The sequence below is a fragment of the Schistocerca americana genome, chromosome 1 (assembly GCF_021461395.2).
Source record: "Schistocerca americana isolate TAMUIC-IGC-003095 chromosome 1, iqSchAmer2.1, whole genome shotgun sequence".
Lineage (NCBI taxonomy): Eukaryota > Metazoa > Arthropoda > Insecta > Orthoptera > Acrididae > Schistocerca > Schistocerca americana.
Window position 1 is genome coordinate 1201991341 of NC_060119.1, and position 18267 is coordinate 1202009607.

An 18267-nucleotide genomic window follows, 5' to 3' on the forward strand; every position below is an offset into this window, starting at 1 on the left:
GTTTTGTTTAGGTGGTAGTTCGAGCGTTTGTTGTTGCTTTCTCTCTCTCTCTCTCTCTCTCTCTCTCTCTCCCTCTGCGTGCGCTATTGTGTGTGTGTACATGTGTGTGTGTGTGTGTGTGTGTGTGTGTGTGTGTGTAATGGAAACTAACATGTCGTAACCACTGGGTATGTATTTAATAACTTTACAATGGTATAGTGGTCTATGTGATAGTATTTTTGTAGTTTCTAGTGGGGTTGTTCTTTACATACTATGTGTTTCATTAGTTTAAGTAACGTTTAGTTGCTATCGTTTGTTCGGTTATTCATAAGTGCTTCTTTTCTATGACTGCGTTTTGGATTTGGTAGTTTTCTTGTAGAGTTAGGAGATATTTCTTCTTACTGCATGTGTTTCTGGTGTGGTAGGACGGTGGTTTTCTTTCCGGTGGTGTCCTGCAAATGTTGAAATATGGCACTAGGCGTCAACATTTGCAGGACATCTCCGATCAAGGAACCACCGCGAAACCACAGGAACGGAAAATCTGTTGATACAACATTGCAGAAATTTACGGTATGATGGAGACATTGAAGAAGGTGATTCTATAGAAACTGATAATATCTGTGTGGATGAATTAGACATACAAGAATTAAAAACAGCGCTACATGTAAGAATATGTAGAAAGTCCATTGGCCTAGTTGGAATTAATGCTAAATTAATAAGAGACGGTAAAACCATTATACAGTTTTACTTTATCCATTTTTTTCAATTTTTTTTTTTTTTTTTGTTCGGAAGAATTAATCCGTGCCTGAAGAATGGGACTGAGTTAAAGCTACTGCTACTCATTGTGAAAAATGCAATAGAAAAGATGCGGGCAGTTTCTTACTTCGTTATATTTATGTGTTGAATAAGTTAATGTAATGTTCAGCATTGGGAACAGATCGTTTCCAGGATTCACTAAGGTATCATTTTACTAAATTTTTGGAGTTAGCTACTTGAGCTGCAAACTGCATTGACGCTGATGCCGGCGGTTGCCAACTAAACAATGCATTGATGACAACACTCGAATACGCTGTCACCCCAGCTTTTCCAGTCTGCAACATTTGTAATATCCGTTTCCCAGGTGCTTTTAAGAACAGCCAGTTTAGAGTGATTGCAAAACTTTGATGTATTTAAACAGCGACTGCCAAGTAACTGTTAATGCGTTGTCAATCAATCCGAAATTTTAATTTCAATTTATACACATTGTAAGGTGATTCGTCTTGTCAGTTGATCAAATGGCATTGTCAAATGACGTTTCTGTGAACAGAATAATAGGATATCGTACAGAGTCTATAATAGCCTCACAACTACAGTTTACAAGCTAATTAACTTACCTCGTATTTACGTATGTGCCCCATTGAAGCTTAAAAACCTTGATATTTGCTAACAAATCTACATCATGTGCCATGAACTGTTAAAAAAAAAAGAACAATACACAATATATTTTCGAAGCAGATGATTTTATGACTCCTGAATAGTAAACATAAATGTTTTAGACACATATTAACGATCTTCGCGATTGTTATTGTCAATAAATCTGATTCTCAGGGTGCAACAAACAGCGAGAAAGTAGTATGGTTATGGAACTGAGCTTCGTTCTTATTTAAAATACGTGACAGCCCTTTTGACAAAAAATATAATGTTTCATAAAAGCATGCACTTCGCGATATCTACGTTACATTAATTTATGCCACATCATTTTTCTTTCTTTGCAGTAAAACGAACTTTGCTTCAAGGGAAGATAAAAAACACCAAATTATGTTACTTTAGTGTATGTTAGAATTACAAATAAGATTGACATTTACTGCACAAAATGCATTAAAATTGAGATGTATAACTGAATTATTTATATTAGTTTTTATTGTGAATTCAACATTCTGCAACATAAGTGTATCACGGTGATTATTCTTGACATGATCACACATTTTTAACAGAAATAAGAAAACAGGTGAACAATATATGAAAGAAAACATTTTCAGTAGAATGGCAAAATAGTTGAAAGATAAAAAGTTCATATGCTTTCTAAAGAGTAATACCTTTTTTAAAAATAGAAATCTTTTCATAAACAGTGTTACACACTTTCCGCACATTTATCACTTTCCGTATTTTCTCTCCAAGAACTACCATAAAACATTTTCTGTGTAACAGCGACAGTTCACTCAGGCACAAATCCCAAATGTCTTGTGTATGCAGAACAGTTTGAAGAAATTCTGTAAGTGGCTTGTTTTATTAAGTGGGTTCCTTTATCACATAAATAAAAAGATACGTTTTCGTTGTCGCACGTAGAGATTTCAGATCAGGAAAAAATTGTCTTACGTCAAACATGGTCATAATTCCAGTTGTCATTTTCAGTTCGAACGGAGATTAACTCGATATTATGAGATGGAGTTTTAATCAATATTCCTCTCGGCAGAAATGCGGACCACTACCACTCACAGAATTCCTCAACATTTTCGCAGTGCGTTAACGTACTTAATGCATTCACAAAAAATGTGTCACTTTTCGAAGCAAGAGTCACATAAATACAACACGCCAGAAACTCCATCCTTTTGTGAAGGGTGTCGTGTCAAATATTCTCGCACAGCATTGTCTCTCGTCACTCAACATCATTTCTTCCTCAATAGTCCTAAAACGCCTCGCTGATGCTTTAGTGGCCCAATCACGTCCCTACAGCCACCACGAAGTAGGACATCAGCGCCACGATGACTGCAGAGCCGCTGTTGAGATTCGATGTTCCTCTCACTGTAAGACATAAATACATATAAGAAAATAGCAGACGGAACTTTGTGCGATGGCGCACAAGATGCAAAATTACAAAAATTATGGTCGTGCAACGCAGTTTGCAAACAAATATAACAAAATATTTTTGAAAACTGCTCTCGTGGAGCATGTCGGCCGCCTTGATCAAATATTTCAACACTGAATTAGAAAGTCTCGACCGCAATAAAATATTTATCTGCAACGGTAACAGATTTCGGTCAAAATGTGACCGTCTTTACACGATATTATACCATAATGGCAGCCAATGACGTTCGTGAATCCATGATACCTGCTGCGTTCATAGCCACCGCCTGCCATCATGGTGTAGTATGACCTGAAGGTGGTCACATTTTGACCGTAACCGGTTACCACTACAGATAAATATTTTGTTGCGGTCAAGGTTCTCTTTAGCTCAATTTTAAAATGATGTAACACAGATTGATGAGTTAGTTTAGTAAATTATGGTGAAGAAGACTTAAATGAATGCCAAAGATTAAATATTGTCAGAAAATGTAATCCAATTAGAAGTATGAAAAAATAAAACTTTTGACGTTTGAGAAACTTGGAGTTAGTGGAAAGGTGAGCCATAATTTGGTACTCGTATGTTTAGTGGGTTAATTCAACGATCAAAACAATGGGATGGTGAGGGGCGAATGTTGAGGAATGAACCACTTTTCTTTTAGATCATCAGTCTGCTTTGATGCTTTTTCCCTACCTCTTAGAATCTTACGCTAATCGTTCCATACGTCTATAATATGTTTTGTATACCCTGCTCTTTCTCTACAAGTATTAGTTTTCTCCTCCACTGATTCTTGCAACACCAGGTTAACAATGCAGGTATGCCCAGCACTTGACCTACTAGGTTGTCCCTTTCTTCTCCTAATGGCTTCCCGCAAAGTGCTTTCCTCCTGTTTTTTAAGAGTATCTTCATTTTGTCCTTTTATACGTCCACTTAGTATTTATCACTATTTTATCGTACTAAGTTTTACCGTTACATCATCGTTTGCTTCAGATCCACACTCTCAGGAAATTCTTCTATGTTTTCGGGGCACTATTAGATACCGTTATAGCCCTTTTCCGGAAGAAGTTTTCTTCGCGAGTGTCACGCTGCTTCTATCTTTCTCGTCAGATTTTATTTTCCAGGTATGAGCATTCTATCTTTTCTAGAACTTCTGTTCCGTTCCAGTTTTTGTGTTAAGAAAGTCGGTACTCATCTTTGCACTGCTCTTCATTACCTTCGTCCACAAGCTACAACAGTGCAGTGTAAGTTTGCAAACATCAGGCCAGATTTGCTACATAGTCTCCAAATCTTAGGTCCGACGATGATATACACGGAGTATTCTAATGTGGTCGCACTTGGGTCCACTAAGACTGTGCATTAGTGTTTGTATTGGAACGCAGACGATTCACCTACATGTACATACATACACCACATCTTTCATATGGTGCTTTCAACTGTTATTTTCTCCCTGTAGCATACTTTTTATCATATCTAATATGCTATCGTATGTAATACTCAGTTACGGTGATTTATAAGACAAATTTAGTTGGGACTCTGAACGGGACATGTTAGACGCGGAGCAACACTGTAAGGAATTTTATTTAGCTTTCCAAACAAACATGGTCCTCTTCCTGACACGTTATCATTGTATTATTTTTACAAAATTTTCTCAATAACCATTCATTGAAGGAACTCAATAGGTGTTCTATTGTCGATTTACATGTGTGCAAGAGGAGCCCATCTGAGAGCTTCCGATGTATACAAACTCTAGACGATGATGCAGCTCCTGAAATACAGCTCACATATAATAACATTGTATGGAAAGTGACAGCAAATTTTTTTGTCAGGACAATAAAACTCCTAGCTGGTATAACAACGTAAGTAGTGGTCAATATTCAGGACAGAATCTCGTTTCAGTCCTTTATCACATGGTTACACAATGTTTCAGGTCCTTACCGAAAAACTCTAAGAAACGATACGACTCACATAAAACACCCTTTTTGTAGTTGTTGTGAAAATATAGTCGTTTGTTAGTACTGATTATCTGAGTTCGGCAGCATTCAGGGAATAAATAACGATAATAATATAAACTATATTATTCACAATTTACGAAATGAATATTCAATGAAATTTACATCAGTTAATGGAGATCAATCTAGGGCTCATGGACATGGGGCAGCGGCTGATCGATGAAATGTAAGAATACTGTACCAAAAGCCGTTATGTAGATAGTGTTTTATAAGGCAACCAGTTTCGACTTTCCAATCAAGTCATCTAGAGGTCTGTCGCATGAATGACAACAAGTAACGCTCGTGCATGTATAAGAAAAGGCACCAATATTAGATTCTGGTTCTTTAATATCAGAACTTCGTGAACATGTGTCTTCACTACGTAACAGTGACACATGTTGACATTTATGTTGAATTTAATAGGTGCCACCCACGATGAGGTGCTGATTCTCACCACCTTGTACCAATAATGTAGGCTAAAATTTAAGACAGTCGTCCGAAATTTTCAAGTAAAGCTATTGTATACTGACGTACTGGGGATGCCTTAGAGGTTCTCTAAAGGTATACATACCATGATGATGAAGAGAACAACAGGCATTTCAGGTGAAGAGAAACGGACATACATAAAAATGGAAATCATTGAAGCTGGAGAGAATAATATAGAATAAGGAAACGACAGCGAAGAGACCATGGGTAACAGGAGAAATACTCCAGATGGAAGTACAAATACCTTCAAAGAAATTTACGAATACAGAAATGTAAGTCACTGAGACTGAAATAAATTGGTCGTGCTAGTAAACCAGGGCGAAATGGTTGCAGAAAAAATGTGAACGAATCGAGAAAAAATCGTCGTCGGAAGGACTAATTCAGCATAGAGAAATCTCAAAACAATCTTCGCTGAATTTATAGGCAAGGGTGCATATATTAAAGATTGCAAAATTCCACTGTTAAGTGCAGAAAAAAGAGGGGCTGTGTTGGATGAGTACATTGACGGCCTCTACTAAGCGGACTGCTTACCTGGTGACGTGATTGAGGAAGAAATAGGATACGATATGGAAAACGCATGAGTTAAAGTATAAGAATAAGAGTTTAACAGAACTTCGGAAAACTGGCCATACAATTCGGCACAAGAGACAGATAACATTTCCAGGGAATTTCTGATATCATTCTGGGATGTGCCAACCAAGCGAATGCTCAAGTCCTTGTGCGGAATCCACCTATTTGGCGACGTACAAACTTTCGGAAAAATATCGTCCACACTATGCAGAATATAGCAATGGCAGATAAACGAGAGAACTACCTCACAGTCAGCTTAAAAGCTTGCGCATCTTCGCTGCTAGCTAGAATGAAGTAGAAAAGAATGGAAAAGAAATTGGGGATCTCTTAACTGGCGATTAGTCTGACTTTCTGAAAGGTAAGGGCACGTGAGAAGCAGTTCTGACGTTGCGATTGATAATGGAAGAAAGACATAAGAAAAATAATGTCACGTTCTAGGATTTGTCGACTTGGAAAAAGCGTTCGACAACGTAAAATGGTGCAAGATGTTTGAAATTCTGGGGAAAACAGTGCAATAGCAAAGACGGAAAAGTAAAGATGGAAGATCGAGAGCGAAGTGCTCGGATTAAACAGAGTATCAGGCAAGGTAGTAAACTCTGATTGAAAAAATGGTTCAAATTGTTCTGAGCATTATGGGACTTAACATCTGAGGTCATCAGTCCCCTACAACTTAGAACTACTGAAACCTAACTAACCTAAGGACATCACACACATCCATGCCCGAGGCAGGATTCGAACCTGCGACCGTAGCAGTCGCGCGGTTCCGGACTGAAGCGCGTAGAACCGCTCGGCCACCGCGGCCGGCCAGTAATCTCTGGTTCCTACTGTTTAGTATATACGTCGAAGGAAACAAAAGAATGGTTCACAAGTGGATTTGAAATTCAGGTCGAAAGGATATAGTTGATAAAATTCAAAGGTTCACTGATGACATGCTATCTTCAGTGAAAGTGAAGAAGACATACAACGCTTGTTGAATGAGATGAAAAGTCTAATGACTGAGAACATGGATTGAGAAGAAAGATAATTAAGCCGAAACCAATGAGGATGAGGTGAGATGAGATTAATGATATGTTTGCCAACGCAACTGGAAACCAGATAGCAGAAGAAATTTAGGCATTCTGCTACCATAGAAGCAAAGTAACACTGACGCACGAAACGAGAGCAAGGCGCACTTGAAATGGAGTCTAGCTCTGGGAAATAGCAAAGGGGTCATTCATGGCCTTAATATGTGGAAGAAAATTCTGAAAATATACTTTTTGAGTGTACCTTTGTTTGGTGGTGAATCACGAAGGGCTGCGGGAAATCTAGAAGAGAAGGGAGTAGGAGATGTTGAAAATTAGTTGGACAGATGCTATAAGGAAAGTGCAAGTTCTCCACAGAAAAGGCACAGACCGCAACATACGGTAATCAGCGACAAGAATGTGAGGAGGATAGAATATGTGATAAGAGATAATGGAATAGCATCCACCACACTAGAGGGAGCTGTAAAGGGTACGAACTACAGGGATGACAGATACTGGAATAGAAGTCATTGAATAAGCAGAGTGCAAGTGCTACTCTGAGATGCAGAGGTTGGCGCAAGAGAGAAATAGGTAGCCGACAGTATCGATGTAGCAGGAAAACAGAAATAAAACAGTAGATAAATAAAAAAGTATGAAAGGAGAGGCGCTAGGCAACAGCGCTTGCTATCAGTCGATCAACCATTAGTATGGTCACTAGAGAGATGTTGACGACTACGATCAGGTCCCCATTTACCTATCAATTCTAAGGGCTATTAGACAGTGTGTGGCCGGTGGTACCTAGGACGAATTATAACATGTTACCGTCTCAAGCATTAGTTTTTTGTTTTGTTTTTATTTTTATTTAATTTTATCTATTTATTTATGTACTTATTTATTTATTTTTGAAACTGCTAGCCAATGCTTCCTGTCCTCTGTCAAACTGTTCGTCTTAAAACAGCACTTACACCCTAGTGTTCGATTATTGAAGGTGTTCCCCTGTATCTGCCCATCAAATCTTCCTCTACAACCACCGAAGTTATTGTCTGATATATTAAAATATGTCTTACTACCCTTCTCCTTTTAGCGTTATTGTTTTCCACAAATCCTGATATCGCCGACTCCGTTAAGAACCTCTTCGTGTATTATTTTATCGGATCATATATATTGATGAACCACAACATAATGATAGGTGCCCATCACGAGAATTACTGTTACCTTTTGTTGTCGTGGGCACGTGATGTCGTATTGAAAGTATGAAAGCAGAGCAGACATGAAAGGGGCCTCAGTCTAGCAGCGATACAGGCCGAAAACGGAAAATACACTGACATAATGGACTGTGGCAAAGATATTGGACGTCCATGATTCATTAGGAAGTCTGAAGGTCGGAGACTTGCCCATTATGTAAACCACAATTGACGGTGTTCAGTGCTTGTACTTGCAAAAGTGTTTCAGGGCACAGTGTTCAGGCACTCCGCAGCAGACGAACCATACACGTATCCATGTCGACCAATTAAGTGGGCACGGGATTATCGAGACTGGACCTTGCTTGATAAAAGTACATATACGGCCGAAGGCTTTTCGTTGTGTATTACTGTGGGTATCGGTTCGCTTTTTGAATGATGGAAGTGAACATGTCGAATCATGTATCGGACGTAGGCAGACAGTCACATTGCCGTACATAGTTTCCAAATAATTTCCTATGGTTCGTAAATGAAGTTAGCAGGTATTTTGTTTCGGTCACAGCATATTAGGCTGAGCTATTAGGTACCAGCACAGACTCTGAAATCTTGACACAAGCAGACGAAACAGCCTCATATTTGTTAGAACCATGATTATGAGACTGAGCGACCCACTGGCTTCTCTACATTACCATCCCAACGGCTACGACCGACAGCAACACAGATCTGCAAAAAAAGATATTTTTTGAAAGTTGTTTGAAATTTGATAACCGAATTTTATGTAATTTTCAGCGCTGATTTCAAAAATGCAATCCAATTTTTTCTACCACGTCAGGTTTTCTAAAATAAAGGGCATATTTTTGGGTATAATAACAAAATTTAAGCAATTTATCACATTCTTCCCAACGCTATAAAATTTTATTTTGTTTATAAAGCATGTTCTAAACTACTTTTACAGTGTACTTCAATTTCTCTTTAAGCTCATAAGTCCTTATAATAACGTTTTCGCTTTCTGTCGAAACTCGTTTTATTGCTTTTCCAGCTGTGGACTCATTGAGGATCATCTCTTTTTATCATCCAGCAATAGTCCGCTATCATTTGACGTTCCATATTCCTTGATATCGTCTTTCCATATCTTTGATGACTTGGTGGAATCTTCCGCCCTGCTCTTCACTTACATCACCAAGGTTTGCAGGGAAGTAGTCCAGATGTGAGTCGAGAAAATGAACTTTAATGCTCATGTTACAGCCCAGCTTGCTAAAGTTGTCGAGCATGTCTACGACGATTGTCTTGTAGTTTCGATCTCTTTTTTTTTTTCTAGAAAACCGGTAACAACTTATTTAAAATATTTCCATGCTACCTTTTCGTTTGTTTACATTTCGTCCACAAAGTTGGGATCTGTCATTAGTTTTCTAATGTCTGGTCCGACAAAGATTCCTTCCTTTAGCTTTGCCTCAGATAAGCCAGGAAACTGTCCACAAAGATATCTAAAAGACTCCCCTTCTTTTGGCAATGCCTTAACAAATTGTTTCATCAGCCCCAACTTAATGTGAAGTGGTGGAAGTAACACCTTTTTGGCATCTACAAGGCGTTTTCTCTCAACATTTTTAACCCCCACCTGTAAGGTTTTTCTCAAGGGCCAAGCTTTCTTTATTTAGTGTTGCTTTCTGTCTCTAACTAGCCCATTCACAGAGAAAGCAAAGGAACTTTGTATAGCCAATTTGTTGACCTAGCAGCGTTGAAATCACTTTTAAATCATCACATAGTGGCCATATGCAGTCTGAATAGCAGAGTTTGCTTAAAACCAGTTCAAGGATTTCGTGACATTCTTTTAAGTGAACCGTGTGTCCATTAGCAATAGAAGCATCCTTACTGCATTCTGTAGAAGGACTGCTTTAAGGTTTTTTTTTTTGGAAGAATCAATAAAAAGTCTCCACTCATCCGGAGCATATTCTATTTTGAAACGTGCCATGAGTCCAGGAACGTCACTGCAAAACACGAGGTCACTTTCTTGACAGAAAAGAGATACAAACTCATTTCCCTCGATCGATAGCAAGAAAAGGATGTACTCGGAGCCAGTATATGATTATCTTTCAAGTAGAGCCCGAAACAGTGTATGGAGATCCTAAAAACCAAAATTACAACTCACTAGAGTGCTGAAATATCGAAAAAAGCTAAAACTAGACAAGCAGTTTGTGAAATAACTGTACTGCATGGAATTTTTTCACAATTTTTCCCGAAATTAGTGTTCAAATAATGTTCTAATGTGTGTGAAAAAGTGTGGGACCTAACTAGTAAGGTCATCAGACCCTAAGCTTACACACTACTTAACCTAAATTATCCTAAAGACAAACACACACACACCCATGCCCGAGGGAGGACTCGAACCACCGCCAGGACCAGCCCCCACAGCCCATGACTGCAGCGCCTTAGACCGCTCGGCCAATCACACGTGGCGAAATTAGTATTGAAAACACTATAAAATCACTTAATAAATTTGAAACAATCTTTGTGACGCAGACCAGTGAAACGAATTGCCATCAGCAACACGCAACAGAAGAGCGGTGGACACCGTTTTAAGTGCTCCTTGGTCTCGATGTTCAGTGGGGAAGCCTCGCCTGGTCAAGTGAATCACGTTACTTGTTACACCATATCCTCAGTCGTGTATGGATATCTCGTCATCCAACCGAATGGCTGCTCGAAATATTCGTCGAACTACGAACGCACGCCAGCGTCAGCAGTATTATGTTGTGGGAGCATTCACGTGGACTGCCATGGAAGCTGTGGTACAAATTGAAGGCACCACGGCCCTTATGGACTACATGAGAATTATTGCATCCCTCAATGCTTGATGTCTTCCACGACGGAGATGGCATCTTCCAACAGGATAAGTGTCCTTCTCACAAGGCTAGAGTCCTGTTAAAGTAGTTTCAGGAGCAGGGTAGTAAACTCTAGCTCATCTCGTGGCCATAGAATTGGACTGATTTGAAATACCGGCCCGTAAGTCATGTGACCTGCTCGATCCGTGTGCAGGCATCTGCTGCCACATACCCGTGGAAACGTGCCAACGGCTTATCAGATCCTTGCCACCCAGAATAGTCACAATATGGCTTTCCAGCACTCTATTAGGCAAGTGGTCATAATGTTTTGGCTCATCAGTGAATTTTTCATCAGCTCTTCGTAACACCAAATCTGAAACGCTTCAGTTCTCTATTTACCACTTTGTCTCACAGTCAATGATTCATTTCCGTTCATAACTTTCCTCACGTACAGTCTCAGAAATTTCATCCTTATACCTGAGTTTGCCGTTATCGGATTTCTTTTGGTGATGTCCTCTTTGCCTGCTTCTTATATCCTCTCCATCTGATCTGACCTGCGTTATTTGTCTCCCAAGGAAAGCCAGTAATCATTCACTTTTTCAGCTGTCAGGGAGCTTCTGAACGTACGTTACCTATGAATACCAAAATTTTATTGAATTCTGCACTACTTCATCGTAACACAGATACATTATGTCTTCAAAAAGCAGTAGGAACGTTCTACCAATCGTCCAATTCCTCGACGATAGAAATCCGCTCCTTGGTCACAAACCCACTTGAGAACCGCTCTGTGAATATCCTGATCATTGCAAATTCTGTTATACTCAAGATGTTCTTGCAATTTTGCCGAAAAGACGGAAGTTGTATATTGCAAGATCTGGACTATATCCCGGATCAGCATCACACACATTTGTACGGAGTCGGTCAAATTATTAGCATCATTTCACTATGGCTCATATGGTCCATATACACCAGAATTTTGCGGTGAATGTGTGCATTTCAGATGTTTTGTCAACAATAACCATGCTGTCCCGCCTACATATGCTTTGGAGTACGTTTCTGGTTGCCACTTTTCAATTGGTTCAAATGGCTCTGAGCTGTATGGGACTTAACACCTGTGGTGTCATCAGTCGCCTAGAACTTAGATCTAATTAAACCTAAATAACCTAAGAACATAACACACATCTATTCCCCAGGCAGAATTCGAACCTGCGACGTAGCGGTCGCTTGGTTCCAGACTGAAGCACCTAGAACCACTCGGTCACACCGGCCGGCTGAACTTTTGTTCAGACGAACACTGAAATACACCTGTTATACGCACTGGAGCAGAGCTGTGAACGATAACCAGAAAACGTACTCTTCTGACAATGCGACATTCATATGGCGAAATGGTCTTGGGACGACGTATGTAGCGTACCTCCTGAAGTTCCTACGTACGTGGGCAGCAATTTTTAAGCTTAGTTTTCCGCTAATTTGATTTCTGTTACTCCACATTACTTTCGTCTTCCTATGGTCCGAATTAGGTGCTCATTTTGTCCATTCCACACAACCGGTCTTACAACTTTTCCTCGCTGTCACTGAAATTAACAGTATCAGCTAATCTTATCGCTCACATCCTTTAGCCTTTAATTTTATTACCGTCCATGTACGGTTTTTAATTTTCGTCATTTCCTATCCGTTATGTTGAACAGTAGGGGAATCAGACTGCAAACTTCCTTTATATCTTTCTTAATCCAAAGACTTCTATCTTCGACTTCTATTCTTATTTTCTCCCCTTAGTACTTGTAAATATTTTATATTACCTCTATATAGTATATTTTGTACCCATTTCTCTGTAAACTTCGAGCACCATTTTGCGTTGTGGAACGCGTGTTCTACATCCTCAAATCGTGTGGAGCTGTCTTGAGTTTTGGTAGGTATCGTCCCTAGGTATTATCCCCATTATGAAGCTCAACGTCAGAATTTTCTTCTCTTTACCAAAAATCAAACTGAGAGCCATGTACCATATCGTTATTTATCTTTTCCATCCTTTCATATATTATTCTTGTCTGCAACGTGTCTGCATGCTGTGTTGAGATGATTATACTACACTTCTCGGGTTTATCTGATCTTGTTATCTTCAGTATTGGTTGGATGATAGTCTTCCGAGGGTCTGCTGTTACGTTTCCGATATTATAGATTCTACAAACTAAGGTGATTAACCTTTTGCTTGCTTCTTACTCCAGTATTTTAGAAATTTCGAAAGAATGTCATACGTCCCTTCTGATAGTCTTCCAAAGCACTTTCCGCATTTTATTGTCATACTGGGTCCTCTATATTCTCCAAATAAATATCCGTTTCATTTTCAATCACTTCATTGTATTCTTTCCACCTGTCTGTTCTCTCCTCATTGTTTAACAACTTAATTCCTTTCATGACTTTAATGTTGACGCTCTAGTTTTTAAGTCCGCAGCTCGTGGTCTAGTGGCTAGCGTTGCTGCATCTGGCTCACGAGGTTCTGGGTTCGATTCCCGGCCGGGTTGGGGATTTTCTGGATTTTCTCTGCCCGGGAACTCGGGGTCTGTGTCATCCTCACCATTCGTGACAGTAACTAAACTGGATAATGTAAAAATTGGACTGTATACAAATTGGGACTTCGTACCCGTGCCGATGGCCGCGCAGTTGGGCGCACCACAAACCAAACATCATCATCTAACTTTTAATTTCAATGACAGTTTCTTTGATTTTCTACACATGCAGCATCTGTCATTCCGACATGGTGGTCACAAGGATGGATTTAGGTTACAGAACAGCCAAAATAAATTTCGCTGAACTGAAGAGCTAGGATTTCTTCGTATTTTCCCAGCAGACATTTCGGTTTATCTCAGCAGTACGTCGGTATTAACGAGGCAAAAATAGCACGCTATGACCTAATCGATGTTACCTTCCTCTTGCGACACCTACTGAGGCTTACATCAGTGACAACATAACTGTCGCACATTCATTGAAATAAACGCTTTCTAACTTTACCCGACAGGTTGTCTCTATATGGACTGTACAGACAATACTAGTCTTGTGACTGGATATTTCCAGAGTGTAGCTACATCAGCGGAGCGTAGCAAAGGCGCCAGCAGTAACAGATATTTCCCTATACACGCAAGATTTAGCTTAGTTTTTGTTTTCAGGTTCTTCTTCGAAGACGTTCCTTCCGATTCGCTCGCTCTGGCGTTGAATTTCGAACATTTGCGGGGTTGTGAGTGTCTGGACGGTAGGCGAAAGTGGGCTCACTCCTCAAGGCTGTACCTTAACGCTTCAAAAGCTAGTTTGACGTACAGTCAACTGCAGCAAGTAAATCTGAGTGAGAAGGGGCGCCTTGTCCACTGCGACAGAGGTCTGTTGGCCTTAAAGGTCCGAACAAACTCAGACAGTGGGATAGTTTGTGATTACGAACACCAAAGTTAGATAGGTTGTGGAACCTCTTAGGGAAACTGATGGCAGGTCGGGAAACAAGGTCAGTGCCGACTCTATTTGCTTGTCGAGATGTGAAGGAGTTTCTGCTGGCAGCGATTTGGCACACTGGCTCATGTAAGCACAAATTATGCCTCTCGCCAGGTTCAGAGGACATCTTAGGTTCCTACAGGCGGTTGGCTGCTTTGATGAAGACGGTTAGCTTTTTTCGCGTTTCAGTCCTGGGTGAAAACTAAGTTGACACTTTTTCTTGCTGACGCCACCCACAAATTGAAGAAAAGGAAGCGTTTATCGTTTATTGCCTTTATTCCAGTACATCCAGTGACATTAGATCTGGAGACGCCCCGACAGTGGTGGGATACCAGCGTGACTTTTGCTCACCGTAAGGCACGACAACGAGTACTGATAAACTGGGCCGGCCAGAGTGGCCGAGCGGTTCTAGGCGTTACAGTCTGGAACCGCGCTACCACTACGGTCGCAGGTTCGAATCCTGCTTCGGGCATGGATGTGTGTGATGTCCTTAGGTTAGTTAGGTTTAAGTAGTTCTAAGTTCTAGGGGACTGATGACCTCAGCAGTAAAGTCCCATAGTGCTCAGAGCCATTTGATAGTCTGGGTTGTCATTTATCTCATAGCAGGAGTCCTTTGGTTATCATCCACGGCACCCTTACAGAATAGCGGTTCGTCGACTTTATTGTAAGCCCAGTTTTGTTGTCTTTGTTAGTAAACCATGCTGGGCTTACATTTCAGCAAGATAATGCCCACCGGCTCACGGCATAAGTTTCTACTGTTTATCTCCGTGCTTGCCAATGCCTACCTTGGCCAAGAAGGTGATCTCTCCCCAGTTCAATTGAAAACCTAGGAGCATTATGAGCAGGGCCCTCGAACCAGTTCGGGGTTCTGACGATGGAACGCCCCTGTTGGAGAGAATATGCCACGCCATCCCTCAGAAGAAAAATACAAAAAAAAATCTGTCAATCAGTGCCAAGTCAAATAACAGCTTGCATGGGGGTCAGAGGTGGACCGTTAATGACAAGCTCAATTTGTAAAAACTCTGTCTCTTGATTAAATAATCCAAATTTTCTGAAACTCTAATCTTTTGTTTATGCGAACGTGTAATTTCCGTCATATTCGTACATTTTCATCGTTGTTGTTGTTGTGGTCATCAGTCCTGAGACTGGTTTGATGCAGCTCTCCATACTACTCTATCCTGTGTAAGCTTCTTCATCTCCCAGTACCTATTGCAGCCTACACCCTTCTGAATCTGCCTAGTGTATTCATCTCTTGGTCTCCCTCTACGATTCTTACCCTCCACGCTGCCCTCCAGTACTAAATTGGTGATCCCTTGATGCCTCACAACGTGTCCTACCAACCAATCCCTTCTTCTAGTCAAGTTGTGCCACAAACTCCTCTAGCCGGCCGAAGTGGCCGTGCGGTTAAAGGCGCTGCGGTCTGGAACCGCAAGACCGCTACGGTCGCAGGTTCGATTCCTGCCTCGGGCATGGATGTTTGTGATGTCCATAGGTTAGTTAGATTTAACTAGTTCTAAGTTCTAGGGGACTAATGACCTCAGCAGTTGAGTCCCATAGTGCTCAGAGCCATTTGAACCACAAACTCCTCTTTTCCCCAATTCTATTCAATACCTCATCATTAGTTATGTGATCTACCCATCTAATTTTCAGCGATCTTCTGTAGAACCACATTTCGAAAGCTTCTTTTCTCATCTTGTCCAAACTATTTATCGTCCATGTTTCACTTCCATACCTGGCTACACTCCATACAAATACTTTCAGAAACGACTTCCTGACACTTAAATCCATACTCGATGTTAACAAATTTCTCTTCTTCAGAAACGCTTTCCTAGCCTTTGCCAGTCTACATTTTATATCCTCTCTACTTCGACCATCATCAGTTATTTTGCTCCCCAAATAGTAAAACTCCTTTACTGTTTTAAGTGTCTCATTTCCTAATCTAATTCCCTCAGCATCACCCGGCTTAATTCGACTACATTCCATTATCCTCGTTTTGCTTTTGTTGATGTTCATCTTATACCTTCCTTTCAAGACACTGTCCATTCCGTACAACTGCTCTTCCAAGTCCTTTGCTGTCCCTGAGAGATTTACAATGTCATCGGCGAACCTGAAAGTTTTTATTTATTCTCTATGGATTTTAATACCTACTCCGAATTTTTCTTTTTGTTTCCTTTACTGCTTGCTCAATATACAAATTGAATAGCATCGGGAGAGGCTACAACCCTGTCTCACTCCCTTCCCAACCACTGCTTCTCTTTCATGTCCCTCGACTCTTATAACTGCCATCTGATTTCTGTATAAATTGTAAATAGCCTTTCGCTCCCTGTGTTTTATCCCTGCCACCTTCAGAATTTGAAAGAGAGTATTCCAGTCAACATTGTCAAAAGCTTTCTCTAAGTCTACAAATGCTAGAAACGTAGGTTTATCTTTCCTTAATCTCTCTTATAAGATACGTCGTAGGGTCAATATTGCCTCACGTGTTCCAACATTTCTACAGAATCCAAACTGATCTTCCCCGATGTCGGTTTCTACTAGTTTTTCCATTCGTCTGTAAAGAATTCGCGTTAGCATTTTGCAGCCGTGACTTATTAAACTGATATTTCGGTAATTTTCACATCTGTCAACACCTGCTTTCTTTGGGATTGGACTTATTATATTCTTCTTGAAGTCTGAGGGAATTTCTCCTGTCTCGTACATCTTGCTCACTAGATGGTAGAATTTTGTCAGGACTGGCTCTCCTAAGGCTGTCAGTAGTTCTAAGGGCATGTTGTCTACTCCCAGTGCTCTGTCAAACTCTTCACGCAGTATCATATCTCCCATCTCATCTTCATCCACCTCCTCTTCCATGTCCATAATATTGTCCTCAAGAACATCGCCCCCGTATAGACCCTCTATATATGCCATCCACCTTTCTGCTTTCCCTTCTTTGCTTAGAACTGGGTTTCCATCTGAGCTCTTGATATTCATGCAAGTGGTTCTCTTTTCTCCAAAGGTCGCTTTAATTTTCCTGTAGACAGTATCTATCTTACCCCTCGTCAGATAAGCCTCTACATCCTTACATTTGTCCTCTAGCCATCCCTGCTTATCCATTTTGCACTTCCTGTCGATCCCATTTCTTGCTTTCAGCCGTCCGCAGTACCACAATAGCAATGCCGTTTTGGTTAGTGTTACAGGGCCAGATCAGTCAATCATCCAGACTGTTGCCCCTGCAACTACTGAAAAGGCTGCTGCCCCACTTCAGGAACACGTTTGTCTGGCCTCTCAACAGATACCCCTCCGTTGTGGTTGCACCTACGGTACGGCTATCTGTGTCGTTGAGGCACGCAAGCCTCCCCACCAACGGCAAGGTCCATGGTTCATGGGGGGGGGGAGGCATTTCTTCGTAGTGTGTCGATTTTCACTTTTATTTATTTATTGATTTGTGTTAGACCGTGCATACCTGGAGAACGTCGGGTTTTCGGCTAGTTACAGTACAAAGTTGTTTTCAGGTAAAATATCTATGGAACACAAGAAGCAGAATACTAATTTGGAATGAATTACATGATAATTAATGGTACGAAAATATTATGTGTGGCCATCTGGGATATAGCAACCATAATTAGATATATCTAACGGTGGAAGATGTGGCACTGAACAAATACTTTAGACAAACTGATAAGCCAGAACGTTACGAACACCTACCTAATAGCCCGTATTTCCACTTTTGGCACGTTTAACAGAAGCGACGCGTTGTGGCATGGAAGCAATGTGGCCTTGGTAGGTCTGGACGTGGTTTCACCTTGGTTTTGTCACGAGCTGGAAACACTCCGCAGCACTTCTCGAACACGCGACATGTCACGCATTTCCGAAATGATCGTACCGAGCATCCGCCCATCACAATTTTCCTTGGTGAAATAAATATAGATCGAGCGCCTTCCCCATTCTATGCTCGGTCAACACGCTCACTGATAC

At 40.7% G+C, this 18267-nt stretch overlaps 1 protein-coding gene across 1 annotated transcript in view; it reads right to left on the reverse strand.

Moving 5' to 3' along the window:
* Nucleotides 1–1860: 1860 nt before the first annotated feature.
* The window catches only part of LOC124552202, a 184574-nt gene continuing 168167 nt past the window's right edge, over nucleotides 1861–18267 (reverse strand). Inside the window, exon 6 of the mRNA XM_047126499.1 lies at nucleotides 1861–2760. Within this exon, the coding sequence (XP_046982455.1) occupies nucleotides 2678–2760 (83 nt within the window). The 3' untranslated portion in view covers nucleotides 1861–2677. The remainder of the gene's footprint in view (nucleotides 2761–18267) is intronic.